Here is a 16,933-nt window from a genome sequence, read left to right as displayed (position 1 = left end):
ACAAGCTGGACTGGCTGAGGAAAGCTCACCTCCAGAGGACTGGGTGGGTTGACCATGAATTACATAGTCATTCTCAGAGAGGACACATGCGGGGAGATAATCAGCAAGGCTCGTAGCTGTATGGATACATGACCTTGCTGGACCACTGGCTGGCGAGTATAGGGACCTATGGAGGGCTAGGTTTTGCTCAGGTGGACCCTCTTGAAACTCCCAGTGGGCCTCCCTCTTACCCCCACTGAAGTTGGAATCTTGGGGGCTTCTGTGTCCCCAAAAGCAGATTCCAGTGGCCAGCATCCTAGAAATTTTTGTCCACTTATCCTATGTCAGTCTTTCCGAGGCTCATTTACTGAAACTGTACCTTCTCTGCTCTGGAGTCATTCTGCTGCAGAATCATTCCCCTGTTAACTGTCTGCCTCAACACAGGAAAAATCCTTGTCATCTGGAACTCTTACTTCCTGCCCGCCGTCCTGTCTCACTGCAGTGTGTGGGCAGATCAGCTCTCTGCTGCACACATCTTTAGAAAGACTGGATTACAGGCTTTCAGAGCAAGTGTCTGAATCCACTGGTGAAAGGAGACAGGAGTCATCTGCTGGTTGGTGTTTGCCAAAATGTGACCTTAGAATGTGATGAAGTGATGGCTCCTGGCATGGAACCTGGTTCCCCCTGGGCGTACACCCAGCCTGAACAGCTCCTTTAAAACCAGAAGCAATTTGTCATCTTTTGATTCTCTTCCAGCACTGTCCCTGTCACAGGTAGATAAATGAGGCGGCATATGGGTGTCCACACGCAGGATCGTCTAATCCCAGCAGTTTCCCATGGAGCCGTCGCTTCACAAGGGTGGAGAGCACAGTGGGGTGGTCCCTGACTTCAGGATTGTAACCATAAGCGTATTTTTTTCATTGCATGTCCCATTTATATGCATGAAATGCTTTCTCAGAATCTCCAAGCTTCTATATCATTGATAGGTGCATTTCTCATTTCAAAATCCTGAAGTGAATCATACATTTGTGAGCTCAACATCTCATGTCTGTACTTCCACAAAATGCTACTAATCAAATCAGTGTCTCAGCACAAACCAACAAGCATCCCTTAGTTAAAAACAGAAAACAAGTCTAAAAAAACTTGATTACAGAAAGTCAATGGGAAAGGTGCATACATTTCAAGTTCCCCTCGAGTTGCATGCACCTATATGTGGCTTGAGAGATATCTGCAGGGTTTTCTACACAGCCCATGTGGACTTTAGATTTGTTGCTTACATATAACTAAAATCACCAGGTTATTCCCAAGGATGCAATAGGCAGAAGAGGCCTCCTGATCTAGTTGCCAAAATATGGTTGACATGTGACTCCTTTGTAAATGAAGGATAAGCCTATGTGGCGAATTAGCTCAGCTCACAAGGGCACACCTCCTGTCTATGCCAAAGGGTTGAGTGTGTTTCTGATCTGGCCAGACTGCTTTGATTTCTTCTGTGGGCATAGGTCACGTTCTTCATTCCCACAGCTGCCAGATTAACTAGGCATCTTTGGTCATAAGGGCCTGGGCTTGGCTGGATCAGTTCAAGTTCATCCCAAACACAGGAAAGTCATCTGCCCGATAGTATTTCAGTGAGTCCATGAGCATCTTTGAGACCCTTAGAAAGGAGAGAATTTGGAGCATCTTCTCCAAGCAGGAGCTGTTGAGCATAGACCAGATTCTTACACAGACTACTAATGCTGGTGACCATAAGAAGTGTATAGCTGGCTCTTCATTATCTACGGTATTGAAGAATAAATCTAGCATGAACTTTAAAATTTCAAAATAAATCCCACAGTTTAAGCTTTAGCCAGGGATTTCATACTAGAAACCTTTTAGGGGAGAGTAGCATTTCCTTTTATGTTTTCCCAACTAATCAGTAGTTTTAATGAGCAGCAAAATGACCCAAGGGGGATGAGAGACAGCACAGGAGGATAATTTGCCTGGGGTTAAGAGATGAGTCTGGGTTCCTGTTTCTGCTTCTTTGAGACTATTCGTCTACAGACTATGTGTTTGCTACATCTACTTTGTAGGATCAGCATCTACTTTGTAGGATTAGGGAGGGATCAAATGGGTTAATGAATACAAGAGATATCCTAAGCCCGGAACACAATACATATGAGCTGTTATGACTTATTAGGCTTCTTTTTTTTTTTTTTTGAGACGGAGTCTCACTCTGGCCTAGGCTGGAGTGCAGTGCTGCCATCTCGGCTCACTGCAACCTCCGCCTTGTGGATTCAAGCAATTCTTGCGCCTCAGCCTCCCGAGTAGCTGGGATTACAGATGTGCACCACCATGCCTGACTAACTTTTGTATATTTAGTAGAGAAGGGTTTTCACCATGGTGGCCAGGCTGGACTCAAACTCCTCACCTCAAGTGATCCACCTCAGCCTCCCTAAGTTCTGGGATTATAGGTGTGAGTTACCATGCCCAGCCTAGACTTATTTTAAGAGAAGGTGACAAGAACTCCTACTTCAAGGAAGATGGTAACACTGAATAGTTTGTTCATTAAGACAGACACATACCTAAGTGAATCTTTGAAATAATCCTGCATTTCATTCATGGTAGAATCTCATAATTTTTTTAAGTCTAAAAGCCTGAGCCAGCTGTACATGGTATATTAAACCCACACATTTACTTACTTTAGAAAGGTTACTATTTTGAGGGTATGATCATTCCTGGAAAAAAAACTTGATGTGCCTCTTGTCCATTGACAAGTTAACATGTAAACAATAATCCCATTCCTTGGATTATATCTTCGGATTCCTGCGTTCTTTTCAAGCTTTGTAATAAAGCAGGGGAAAGGAGTATTGTGAACATCTTGAAGAAGACATTCCCTGTCATTCCTCTACCTTGCCCCAAAGTTCACCATGTCTGACAAATAGTGGGTATTTGATCAGTATCTTATGAATGAATGAATGATTTCCATGTTTAATCCTTTAAGTCAGTGATACACAACATGTAGTCATGTGTCAGAACCCCGTGGAGGGCTTGTTAAAATCAATTGCAGCTCCCCCACTCTGAGTTTCTGATTCAGTCAGTCTGGTTTGGGGCCCCAGAATGTGCATTTCTAGCAGGTTCCCACATGATGCTGATGCTGTTGGTCCTGGGACCACACTTGGAGAACCCACTACTTTGGGGTCCACTCCACTGCTTAGGTGCAGTTTTTTCATCCTTTGCCAAGCTTTCTAGGAAATTGACCTCTGTCTGACTTTGCCCCATTGAACTGACGTGAATTTCATAAAAATTACTAGGATTTGACCAGATGGAAAAGCTACCTGGATTTTTGTTTGTTTTTAGTTAAAAACTATGGCCGGGTGCAGTGGCTCATGCATGTAAACCCAGCACTTTGGGAAGCCAAGGTGGGTGGATCACCTAAGGTCAGGAGTTCAAGACCAGCCTGGCCAACATGATGAAACCCCATCTCTACTAAAAATATAAAAATTAGCTGGGGTGATGGCAGGTGCCTGTAATTGCAGCTCCTTAGGAGACTGGGGAGGAGAATCACTTGAACCTGGGAGGTGGAAGTTGCAGTAAGCCAAGAATGTGCCATTGCATTCCAACCTGGGTGACAGAACGAGACTCCATCTCAAACAAACAAACAAAAAGAAAGCTACATTTTTCCCCTTGTATGATTATAAAAGAAATGACTATCAGATTGCCACCTCCTGCATAATGGTGTCTATGCTGGCAGGTCACAGCTGGTTGGGGTGAAATGCAGTGGCCCACCTTACAGCATTTAAGCCAGATTGCATCTTCATCCAGTTTTGGAATTCCCACCTAGTGTCACATGTACTTAACTCCAAAGCTGAAATGAGACATGACCTTTGGCAGAAATTGCAGATAGCAAAAAGGGCACGGGAGATGAGCATATGATACAAAGGGAACACGATGTTTGCAAAGTCTTCTCATGCTGGCTGTGGGCCTGACTGAAGTCATTATGTCCCCAGGTTTATAAACAAGAGGCAGCATGGCTGGAGGAAGTCTGCCCCCTGCAAAAAGTCATTCTCCTAATGCCAGATGTCACTCTGGATGGCAGGCAAGAGTGGAATTGTAAACCCAGGTGTGAGGGAGCTCCTACCTCCTCCATAACCCCTTCTCAGGAAAGAGTCCTTGAGACTGTGAGGACTTAGTGGACACAGAGGGTCGGGTTAGTGGAGGGCACAGCAGGAATACTAGACATCCTCAACAGAGAGAAGAGATGAAAAAGGAACCTAAGAAGGGAATTGAAGGGAAGAAGAAAAGTGCCTTACCCTAAAGTAGGAATAGTGTGTTAGTAACCTATTGCTGCGTAACAAATGACTCCAACATTTTAGCAGCTTAGAACAACAAATCTGTGTTGTCTTGCACAGGGCCAGGGATCTGGGAGCAGCTCAGCTGTGTGGTTCCGCTCAGTCTCTTATGAGGCTGCAGTGAAGCTTTCATCTGAAGGCTTAACTGGAGTTGGAGTGCCCACTTCTAAGATGACTCCCTCACGTGGCTGTTGGCTAAGGGGTGACTTTGCTTACAAAAGCAAAGCCACCTATGAGTCCCAAGACTCAGATTTGGTTCTAGAGAAGAGAAAGGCATGGCTGGAGGCTTAGACCCAAGCCTCTGCTGGAAAAAGAGCAGTACTTAGCACTATGCATCTCCTTCTCGGTTGTCCGCCCTGCCAGGTGCCCGGTAGGAAAAGAACAGGGAATGAAGGCAGAAGGGATGTCCAGGAATAAAGAGAAGCTTCCGGGCTGTGGTTCTCAGGAAAGGCATTGGGAGGGGCTGTTAAGCAGGAGGTGGAGAAACCCCACTTTTTTTTTATTAAAATGCTGCTTAGGATGATAACTCAGTCCTGCCAGTAATGACAGCAGTCAGCCCTTCGTGGCTGCTACAGCTCCTAGGTTGCTTGGAGTTCCTCCCATGGGTGGATGTTTGTTTTGGCCACCCTGGCTCCATAAGTGGATTCCATGTAGCAGTCTTCTTTTGAGAATGCAGAGCCATTGGGGTCATATTGTACTGTGTCTGTTCTTATCTCCCCTATCATCCCCAGGGAATAAGCTAATCAAACTTACTGATGATTTTACACTGAGAAGGAGATAGCTAATAACGTGGATGACAAGTATTAGAATACAATGTGATGTGGATAAATTGGGTCCATGTATTAAGAGCTATAAAATGAGATTCTATCAAGGCATGAATAATGGTGGCCATGAAAAGGATTAATCAAATACCCCTTTAAAAAGGTATAGAAATTCTGGTCAGACAGCCCTTGTTTAATTGCACTCCTGCCCCCACCCCACCCCCACTCCATTCCCCCTGAAACTGCTTTCTACTAGGAGAAATATGGAAAAGAGTTTAGAGGAAGTAATGGAAAAATTGGGACATACATTTTGATAGAACAAGATCATGAAGACACATTTAAGCAACCAGTGTTTAATTTAGGGGGAAAAATGGCAATTGGCATGAGTAATCATTTACAAATATAATTTCCAAAGGAGCCGTGTTGATACCATTCAGCAAATGCCAACAAAGCATTTACTTTCCAAAGGGAGAAAGCAAGACAACAAGAAAAATGAAGGCATCTCCAGGAGTGGACCCGAGAGCAGCCAAGCCATAGAGAAGCGTCAGGTGTGAGAATGGGAAACGCAGAAGAGACGTACAACTTCTGAAAGATCTCAGAGGACTGGCATTGTCTGGAGAAGGCTTCCTGGAAGAGGAGACTCCAGCAGAGCCCTGAAGTGTGGACAAGCTTCCATTCACTGCAAATTCGTGAGCACACTCTGGTGTCAGGATCTAGTAGGAAAATGGGCTTGAGCAGAACAGGGGGTACCTGTGGGGTTCTTCTCTTCATTTTCACCACCACAACGCTGGTCAGAGCTACCATCAGTTCCCACCCGGACAACTGCAAAAGCCTTCCAGCTGTTCCTGCTTCCACTCTTGCTCCTCTACAATCCATTCTGCACGCAGAAGTCAGAATCAAAATCAGAGTTCATCATGTCATTCTCTTGACTTGTGGCTTCCCATTGCTCTTAAGCTAAAAGTAAAAATCATTATTATGGCTACCAAGTCTTGTGTGGTCTGGGCCACATCCTGTGCCAGGCTGCCTTTCATTGCCTATGTTCCAGTGAAGCTGGCCTTTGAAATTTCAGCACATTGGGTCTTTCTGCCACAGGGCCCTTGCACATACATGCTTTTCCATCTGTACATGTGATTTTCCTTCATCCTCTCTTTACAAAGCTAACTCCAACTCTTCTTTCAGACTGCATCTTAATGATGACTTCCTTCTGGAAGATCCTCATTTTCACAACTGGATTTGCTCTCCCTCATATGCTGAAAACAAGTATTTCTTGTGTGAACATACATGTTTAACATCTGCCTTCCCAGCTCAGCCACAAGCTCTGAGGGTGGAGACTCAGTCTTCACGTCCCTTGAAGCCTAGCATAGTCTCAGTAAATATGTGATAGCTGGAGCATGACATTTCATTAGGAACAGTGAGGCTAGTTGAGAAATTATACCTGACCAGTATATAGGAGAGTACCATTATGAATTCTTAATGGGATGAAAACCCGAATTCATGTCTAGACCCTGCCACCTGCTGGCTGTGCTGTTTTAAATAAATCACAGATCCTCTCAGAGCCTGTTTCCCTGTATATAAAATGGGGATCCTAACAGCCCCCTCATATGGTTGCAGCGTGAATTTAATGAAATAATATATGGAAAAGCATTTTTAACTGTAAAACCAGACATAAATATCCTTTGTCATTTTTCCCAGTGCATGGCACACTGGGTCATTAAACATCTGTTGAATGGATGGACGGACAGACGGACAGACGGATGGATGGATGGATGGATGGACAGAAGGATTAACAGTTAGGGGGCCAGTATGAGTGAAGAGGAGAACACAAGAGGAAAACTTGGTGTATGGAAAGCATAATGGAAGCCAAAAAAGGAGAGACTTCCCAGGAGTAGGAGGAGGCTTGTTGATTCACCCACAATATCACATGCAGAAGAGCAGGCAGGAGAATGAGTGGGGGAATCATTTAACCTGGGTGGAAGGAAATCACTGGTGACCTCAGGCTGATTCCGTCTCAGCCTTTTCATGTTGTCTGGGCTTTCAATGACATGCCTTAATTGTAACTTAATCACTTTACTGATTTCTATCTTTGGAGGGGGGGAATCAAATTGATTTGCACATATGGCAAAATTGGTGAGATTACTCCAGCTGCTGCCAGCAGGTGCTGACAAGTGAAGAACTGAATGTCAGAGGATAAGAAAATACACTAAACATTTCTTTTAATAAGGCCTAGAAACCTTAGTTATTTAATAAATTGCCATGGGTAATTGGTTTCAGTTTCAAGGGTTGTTTCATCTTTAACTCCCTGTGTTCCAGAAGGAATCATGATGATTGTGTAGACAGGGCCTTGTGGTTTGAGACCCACCTGATGTGGTTTGAGACCCACATTTCTCTGTCTCTCTGATAACACCCCACTTCCTACCACCACTCCCAGCATCCACCTGGGATAGGTCACTCTCACACACACACACGTGTACACACACACACAGTCACTATTCAAGCTGCTAGTCTTTTTATTGGTTCCTCCTCCAGCAAGGATGTTTAGGCCTCAGCTCCCTGTCGGGCCCTGATCTAGCTGGTCTGTTTGTGTATGAACCTTGGGAGTGAGTGGCCCAAGCTGGACCTAAGCCCAGCATTTATCACCTTAGCGCTGACTCCCATGGAAGGAAGACGACTTGATGAATAAATGAAACCCCATGGCTGTTTTAACATTCATCATCCCAGTCCTCCAAACCCGGCTGATGAAAATGGGTGCCTGGATTTAAAAATAAAAAAAAGAATAAGCTAGAAAAAAGGGCCACTAAAGGGCCTTAATACTTTTTCTGTAATTTAGTACACTTATTGTATATTTAATATTTTCTGTGTAGTAGTAGGTGATGTGGAACATGGGTTTATGGGGAAAGGAGGCAACATGCAAGAAAACTTTAAAATGGTTCAAAGAAAGGACTTGAAGCCTCACTGCCCCAGCCACCCCGTGTTCCCCTTCAGCAGAGATGGCTCAAGATGTAAAGACAGACTTGTGCCTGTCTCCATTCTTTCCCCTGTGCCTCCCAAATCAAGGGCTTTACTTACTGCCCTGTGTTGAGATGTTCAGTGTCATCTGCAGAGTGGTTTCCTGTGAACTGATACATACAGTTTGCTAAAAAGGAAGGCCCTGGTCTGCCTATAAATGGCACTGTGCTGGGAAGAACCACCACATTCTACCTGGGCAGTATAGGGAGGTGCAGAGTAAAGAGCTCACACACCCACCTGTGTTCTGTGGTAGACGCCCTGAGAAAGCTGGGTGGTCGGCAGGGAGGCCTAGGCACAGGCGGGCAAGGCCCCCTCCCAGAGTTGCATGACAGGAGGCCACAGAGCCGGGACCTGTCACCACTGATCTGTCCTCCAAAGGAGCAAACCCCAAAGCTCTTGGGTCCTTCCAGTGTCCAGAAACATGAGGATAAAATTCCTGCTTCACATAGAACAATGTGATGGTTCAGAGCTGGGCTGGGAGCGAGGTTCCCTGCTCAGCCAGCCTTTTCTAGCTCCTGCTCTGTCTCAGTGTAAATCTTCTCATGTGTGGAAAGTGGGTATAATCATGCTTCTTAGAGAGGTGGTATGAGAATTAAACACTGTTACGCATGTAACACGCTTACACTGAGCCCAGCCCAGCAGGAGAAGTGAGCTGATGGGAGCATGGAAGCCCAGATAAGTTTATCCCCACTCGGGAAATTCTGCTTTCCCTTCACCTATCACTGCTGGGAGCCAGCCCAGCCTGCCCGCCAGGAGTTTCATTTTACCATAGCTCTTAGAGGCAGAGGTGGGAAACCTCAAGAAGAGAACAGTCCATGAGGGGTTTTGGAGTCAGGACTCGGAAGAGGGACAGGGATGGTAAAAAAGGCTTAGGGAAGAATACAGAATTCCTAGTGATCCAGAGAGAGGGCCTGGATGAAGAGCACTAGCCTGCCAGGAAGACCGTAGTTCTCCTCGAAACAGCAGCTATGTCCCAGGCAGGGTGAATTCCAAGGAGAATCAAATCCTTCAAAAAGGGCCAGGCATGATAGTTCACGCTTATAATCGCAGTACTTTTGGAGGCCGAGGTAAGAGGATCCCTTGATCCCAAGAGTTTGAGACCAGCCTGAGCAATATAGTGAGAGCCTATCTCTACAAAAATTGTAAAAATTAGCTAGGCGGGGTTATGCATACCTGTAGCCCGAGCTACTTGGGGGGCTGAGGTGGGAGGATCGCTCCTTGAGCCCAGGAGATGGAGGCTGTAGTGAGCTGTGCTCATACCACTGCACTCCAGTCTGGGTGACAGAGTGAGACCTGTCTCAAAAAAAAAAAAAAAAAAAAAACAGAAAGGTAGACTAGGATGATAACTGACAAAAACCTTTTGAATATCTGCCTTTTTGGTGAAAAAGAATTCAAATTAATTTGGCTTTGAGAATTTTAATTGCACGCATTGTAATAACTGCATATACCCCAGAGCATTGTAAAATCAGACTTGGAAATCTCTTACCATCTACACTGTAAAAGCAAGAACCTAATCTTGCAAGCAGAGTTTTAAAACTCCTGAGCCAAAGGAAAAAATCAGTCTACCTGTGAAATCAGCCCCCATCCTTCTCATGGTTATCTTTTCCCTCCCTATCCCTTTTGGTCCCTACCTTCTCTCTCTAGTGAATGTGAGCAGGGAGGAGGCCTCACAAATCTGATTTTCTTTTTTTATTCAAAAATACAATCCCTGGGAAACTCAAGGAGAGAAATAAGAATAGAGAACCAGCATGTGCTCATTTAGGCCTTCTGCCTGATTTCTTTTATTCCCCTCTGATGTCTTTTTGGCTCCTTCTATGGCTATGCAACTAATGCTGATGGTTTTGAAGGCAGTGCTGGCGGCCTACTGGGTTCCAAGGGAGCCTTGACTTCTGAGTCCTTTTATCATAGCCATTCATTTTGGGGGAGCTCTTTTTCCCTCTGTAAATCAAAACAAGTATTTAATTCAGACATATTTAAGTGTTAAACAAAAACTCCCATCTACTAGTCTGATGCTACTCATTTATTTTGTCCATCATGTAGGTGCTATCGCTCTGAAGCATATAATTCAGGGTTCTGGGCTTACTTCGAGTACCTGGAGGTCATCACTGTTAAGTTACTGAGTTCTTTAGTAAGCCAATATTTGATCAAGCCTTGAAAATACTAATAATTATGTACATGGGACTGCGTGCTGAGATTAGAAAACACAAAAAATCTTAAAGCTTACGTTTCTTGCATAAGTAAATAGCCAGATTTGATCTTCCTTTCATCTGTGATTTATGTTTATTACATTTGGTGAGTCTAGTTCGTGGTTTAGATTCCTTAGGTTTTTGCTACATCCAGGTTCCCATTATGTAATCATCTTTGATTAAAATGAATGCATACTACCCTGGACCCTAGAGTATAACGTGATGCCAAATCCCATTCCAAATGTGTTTCCTACTAAAGCAAACTATATTGGAAGGCATTAAAGAGACACATTCCCTGGTCACTTCCAATTGGAAATATACATCTTTCTTTTTCATAAATCACATTCATGTTTTTCTCTCTGCCTTATTACCTCTATTGTGAGCGCTCCCTTTGCCCACATGCTCATGAGAAAGTGATTATGGTGGGTTGTGCCCTCCTTAAGAACACGCCTGGCAAACAGGGTTTTTTTAAATGGGTGATTATTTGCATCAAAAATGAGTGCATTTGGTCATATTGGCATGCATCAAGAGCAAAATCCAGACAGTGAGAAACTGCAGATTGGACAGCAGGAGTCTTCAACAGGAAAACTGTAAGGAAGAGAATGAGGGGGAAATTGGTCGCTTAAAATAAGTTTAAAGGGCACGTAAGAAATGGAAAGAATGAAATGCAGCCTCTGACGATACATGCGTGGGTGATGACATCATAAACATACACAAGAGGCAAACTGTGGAGCCAGGAGTCTGCTTACTTTTGGAGGGAGGTGGGGGGCTACAAGTGGACCAGACACATGGAGTAGAGTGCTTGGCGAAGTTGCAAGTCTCCACCTGGATGGCGGTGACTGGGATGTTGCCTTCCATCCCTGCCAGCACAGTGCACCTCTCCTGTGGTTTTCAGTGCCCATGCTTTAGTTTACAATCCAAAGCTTTTCATTTAGCGAGTCTACTCAGGGTTCACATAACCTACAGTCTTTCAGGAATTTCACTTTAGGGATTGGGGTCTAATAATAAAATGCATTTCACTTTTCTCACTAAGAGGGAAATTGAAATTCTAGCTGGAAATTCACCAGTAGGATTGTCTGACAGCTTGGTCAGAAATGAAAGAAAAATGTAAAAAGAGGGCTGGTGGATGGAGCTTTTCTAGGTTCTGGCTTACAGATGACTCCCCTGGTCTTTATTTTTTTCTATGTTCAGTTATACAGTGACTTGCGTAGTTAACATGTTTAGTAATGGAATAAGCCCTTGCAAACTCACCTCCTCTAAACAAAAATGAGGACCCTGACAGCAGCTATATTGCTGCCTGCCCTTCCCCTCCTTATCTTGAGCAATGTTTAAAGAGCACAGAAGTTTGCTTAAGAGAACTCATCACTGCCACTAGCACCCATTTCCTCTACCCCTGTTGCCCCTGAAAGTGCCAGTCTGAAGAGACCACCCTAGTTGTGTGATTTAGGATGTCCTCTAACATCCCTGCAACTGGGTTATCATTTCTTTAAGGTTTTTTCCCCTATTAAATTCAGTTCAGCCAGGCGCGATGGCTCACACCTGTAATCCCAGCACTTTGGGAGGCCGAGGCAGGCAGATCACTTACGTCAGGAGTTCAAGACCAGCCTGGCCAACATGGTGAAACCCCATCTCTACTGAAAATACAAAAACTAGCTGGGCATGATGATCCATGCCTGTAGTCCCAGCTACTGGGGAGGCTGAGGCAGGCGAATGGCTTGAACCCAGGAGGCAGATGTTGCAGTGAGCCGAGATTGTGCCACTGCACTCCAGCCTGGGTGACAGAGACTCCATTTCAAAAATAAATAAATGCAGTTCTTCTAGAGTATGAACCACCTTAATGTGAATGAGGCAGGTGAGAGTTCCAAAAGAGGGTAACACCATAAAGAGTATGACTCTGGAAAGTGGAGGCGGGGCACAGGAAGAAAGACCTAAAAGAGGGGTCACTGGGAGTTTTGCCTTTTTTTTCTTGTTAGATGTGGCCTAAACTTGTTGATGTTTTTCAAATTGAATCTGGAATCCCACAAAAATACATTTACATCTGTCCGCCGGGCTGGATAATACTCACAGGATTCAGTGCATAGGACTGAGTCCAAACATGTTTGAGAAGAAACAGGCCAGATTCTACTCCATGAGGGCAGGGATGTTACCTGGTTTTGCTTACCATTCAATTCTCAATCCCTAGCACAGTGCTTGGCACATAGTAGGTGCTCAATGAACATCTGATTTAAAATATGAACCAATAAACCGAATATGGCAGCTCACCCCAGTAATCTCAGAACTTTGGGAGAACACAGCGAGAGGATTGCTTGAAGTAAGGAATTCAAGACCAGCCTGGCCAACATAGTGAGCTCCTGTTTCTACAAAAAAATTTAAAATGTGCTGGGTGTAGTGGCTTATGCCTATAGTCCCAGCTTCTCAGCAGGCTGAGGTGGGAGGGTCACTTGAGCCCAGGAGTATGAGGCTGCAATGAGCTATGGAAGGCAGCTGGGCTCACCACTATTCTATTAATGCCACAGGGCGTGGGCCACAGTGAGCTATGATCGTACCACTGTACTCCAGCCTGGGCAACAGAGGGAGACTCTGTCTCAAAAAAAAAAAAAAAAAAAAAAGAGAGAGAGAGAGGAGAGAAAAGAACAAATAAACAAGAGACCAGACTGACAAATAGGTGAAGAGATAGTGTGCAGAGATCTTCTACGATGGGCAGTGAGAAAGTGTCTGTGGTCACTTCAGAGGGCTGTCCTTCCCCTCTCCGTCACTCCTGAGTATTTTCCTTTCTGAAGCCCAGAATCCACCACCTGTGCTCTGTGCCTGCCTAGCCTCAACAGGAAAATCAACTAACGCAGAGTTCGTGAGTTGTAACATTTCTTACCACAGTTTATCCCTCTTGCACAGCACGTTTTGGGTGGTAGAGGTATTTTCCCACAGATTGTCTCATTTGGGCTGCACAATATTCCCATGCAGTAAGTAATTCCCACCTTATGGAGGAGGAAACTGAGACTGAAGAGGATTAAAATGGCTTTGCGGGGCAGAGCTGTAATAGATCTCAGAACTTCAGATCCTTCCACCCCACATCCTTTCTGCCACACTGTCCCAGGCACTAATGGAGATAGAAAGCCTCCTTGGGATTCAGACCTTGCCCTCAAGAAGCAGAAAGGTCTCATTCTGAAAGAGAATACTACCATAGTGAACACACCAGCAAACATAGAGCAGCAGTACCTGATTCTTCCCCAGTTGTACTCCCCCGGGATGCTCTGAAAGATGAGTTAGCTGTTGCTTTTTCTTAGAAGGGTTCTTTCTATGTAAACTTATTTCCAGAGTGTAGAATGCGTGGCTCAGCCTGTCTTCAGCTGTCTTCTATAATGAAGAGTAGAGGGAGAGCATATATAATGAAAAACCCAAAGGTAATCCCAAGATCTCATTTTAATCACCTGTATCAATCTCGCACTTCAGCAGACCTCATTAGAAATAATTATATCATCGATAGAAAACAGAAAGCAAAATATCTAAATAAAAGCCCATCTAGAAACTAGATAACCTTCACCTTATACCAGTGTCATCTATAACAGAGTTAAAACTACCAACACAGAAACGTCCACGCTTTTGGACTTTCTTCCCTCCAGACTGTTTCATGTGTATTCTCTCGTTTGATGTTCTCAATTATCCTCTGCAGGAGGAGGTAGGGCTGATATTGAGGTTCAGAAAATTTAAGTGACTTGTGCAAACCCCCACAGCTACTTAGTTGCAGAGCTGCAACTTGCACCAGAGCTCTTTTCAGCCCCCAGCTCTTTTCCTGTTTCTACAGCTGCCCCTCTCTCCTACAGTGGCTTCTCCTTCAGCCGTCCTTGAGAAAGACTCAGGAGCAGCAGCTCAGCCACCTGTGAGTCGGCAGCACTGGCTCTCACCAGCTCTGTTGCTCACATCACAACACAGTAGTTAAGTGTTCACTGACCAATTGGCTGTGTTACAGTCATTTATTTAGTCTATGCCGAGGAGGAAGAGATGCTTTATTTAGAAGCCTAATAGTGAAAACTTCTGAGTCTTCACTATGAGCTTAGTGGCATTCGGATGATCTTGGGGTCTTCCAGTGGTGCTCTTAATCCACTTTGTACCGGGAGGATAAACCAGGGAGGGCTCTGTTCAGGGTGCACCCACTGTGCTGAGGACTTCAGGAAGGTCATGTCTGGGTTAGCTAAGACAAGGCAGACAAGAGAAAGGCAGGATAATGAGAAGAACCACTTTTAGGACCTTAGCAAAAATAATCAGACCTCTTTATGCTCCTCTTGCGATAAAAAAAGCATAGAATTTCTCTTCCTGGGACCTGGGTTGGGGCAGTCTCAAGGTTCACATCCATGTGTCAGTTGACAGCCAGTACTCCTCAGCCTCAACTCTGTGTTTGAGTCACGTGGGAAGCTAACAGTCTGCACAATTCCAGTGGCAGCCAGCATGGGAATGATGTTCAGAGGGCAGTGTGGTGGCTGTCAGGCATCCTACGCTGGGCTGAACTACATTTCGCAGAATTCCCTGTCCAGTGGGTTTCTAATTGGAATGGACCACAAGAGAAATTCTTGGGAGATTCCAAGGATGGAAGGGCAGCAACACTTTGCAACACATACTTTGTCGTCCCTCTTCCAGCCGGGCCTGCAACTGTTCCACCTTCTGCATCCTCCTTAAGGTTCTCTGGCTCCTGGGCCAGGTGTGTGCATTTAGCTCCATGGTGAAGAGCTGCAGCTTCTGCAGGACATTTGTACCATCAAGGTCAAAGGCAACAAGAAGTGGCATGAGTTCAGTCCATCTTCATGTGGTTCCAGTTAAGGCCTGTGAGTTCCCGATCGTTCCCGGTCTCTCCAGCTGCCTGTCCTGCGAACCTCACACACTCATATCAGATACAAAAATGACCATCTTGTAGAAGCTGCTTAACTGGCTCTTACTATTGCAAAAGGTCAATACCCGAAATAAATTCATGAAAATGCTGATAGATATGTCTATACTGTATTCATCCTTGTGTTCTGCTTCTTCCCTTGAGCCCTGATACAGGTGGTTTTCAGGATTATGGTCGTTTGAAGGATTGCTATGCACTGAAGGAGGCCCAGTATAAGACAGAGATTCACGTTATTCTGATCCTGGAAAGGCAGAGCTGGCAGCTCCTTGTCTCTACCCCTACCTCCTCAGGGGGACACCTGAGGGGCATCCTTTGAAAATCTTTGGTAGATGAGTAGTCTTCAAGTCAGTGGTACATGGGAGACCCCTGAGGAGAATCTTATAAATGAAAATTCTTGGGCTTTACCTCAGATCCAAAAATCCAGATATTAAATGACTAATCTGAAAGTGAGACTTTTTTTTTCTTTGAGACAGGATCTCACTCTGTCACCCAGGCTGGTGTAGAGTGACAAAATCATAGCTCACCGCAGCTGTGACCTCCCAGGCTTAATTGATCCTCACACGTTAGCCTCCCAAGTAGCTGGAACTATAGACATACACCACAACACCCAGCTAATTTTTTTGTATTTTTAGTAGAGATGAGAGTTTCCCCATGTTGCCCAGGCTGGTCTCGAACTCCTGGACACAATTGAATCACCTATTAGGCATGAGCCACTACATCTGGCCTGAAAGTGAGAATTTTTTTTTGGAAGTCCTTTGCCCAGCCTTTCTGGGGTGCAGGGAATGTCATTTCTGATCCAGATGCTGGTTACGTGGAGATTTTGTTTGTGAATAGGCATCTAGCAACACACTTGTGATTTGTGCCTTTTCCTGTATCCGTGTTATAACTCCATTGAAAGTTTTATAACACCCCCGCTTCCCACCTTCTCATCCCTCGTAATCCCATACTCCAGTGACTGGCCAAAGCTGAAGGCCACTGGACTGCATGATTCCTTAGACACCCTTCCTGGCAAAGTAAAACACAGAGAAGGGAAATAGAAAAATGTTCAGCAATTGAGGAGTAGTTAAGTCAAGATACATTCATCATTCTAATGATACAATCCTATGCCATTATTACAGCAGTGAAGGAAAAAACTACAGTGAGACAGCCAGTCAACCTGAAGCAATGAGAGTGGGTTGAGCAGGTATCGGAGGAGCCAGTTTGGAAAATCACACTGGAGCCAGATCATGGAAGCCTTTGAATGCAAACTGAGGAAAAGGAAAAGTCACTTGCTGAAAGAGTGATTGATAAAAGTAGCTTTTTTTTTTTTTTTTTTTTTGAGATGAGGTTTTGCTCTGTCACGTAGGCTGAAGTGCAACGGGGCAATCTGGGCTCACTGCAACCTCCGCCTCTCAGGTTTAAGCAACCCTCCTGCCTCAGCCTCCCGAGTAGCTGGGATTACAGGCGGCTGCCACCATGCCTAGCTAATTTTTGAATTTTTTAGTAGAGACAGGGGTTTCACCATGTTGGTCAGACTGGTCTCAAACTCCTGACCTCAGGTGATCCACTGGCCTCAGCCTCCCAGAGTGCTGGAATTGGTGCCTCACACCTATAATCCCAACACTTTGAGAGGCCAAGGAGGGAGTTCAAGACCAGCCTAGGCAACATAGCAAGACCCTATCTGTACAAAACAATCAAAAATGAGCTGGGCATGGTGACATGTGCCTGTAGTCCTAGCTTCTCAAGAAACTGAGGTGGGAGGACCACTTGAGCCAGGAGGTCAAGGTGGCAGTGAGCCGAGATCCTGTCTCCAAAAAA

General features: G+C 44.9%; 1 protein-coding gene across 17 annotated transcripts in view; it reads left to right on the top strand.

The window, feature by feature from the left end:
• ATXN7L1 (ataxin 7 like 1) overlaps positions 1-16,933 on the top strand; it is a 271,983-nt gene that overhangs the window by 109,569 nt on the left and 145,481 nt on the right. Inside the window, exon 4 of one of the 17 annotated variants that reach the window (XM_009002635.5) lies at positions 5,534-6,620. The exons of the other annotated variants lie outside the window; for them this stretch is intronic. Coding sequence (XP_009000883.1) covers positions 5,534-5,619 — 86 coding nt within the window. The 3' untranslated portion in view covers positions 5,620-6,620. Of the gene's footprint in view, positions 1-5,533; positions 6,621-16,933 lie in introns of those variants that run through there. 17 annotated transcript variants of the gene reach the window in all.

The sequence above is a fragment of the Callithrix jacchus genome, chromosome 11, assembly GCF_049354715.1.
Source record: "Callithrix jacchus isolate 240 chromosome 11, calJac240_pri, whole genome shotgun sequence".
Taxonomy (NCBI): Eukaryota; Metazoa; Chordata; class Mammalia; order Primates; family Cebidae; genus Callithrix; species Callithrix jacchus.
This window is presented reverse-complemented; position numbering and strand designations above follow the sequence as displayed.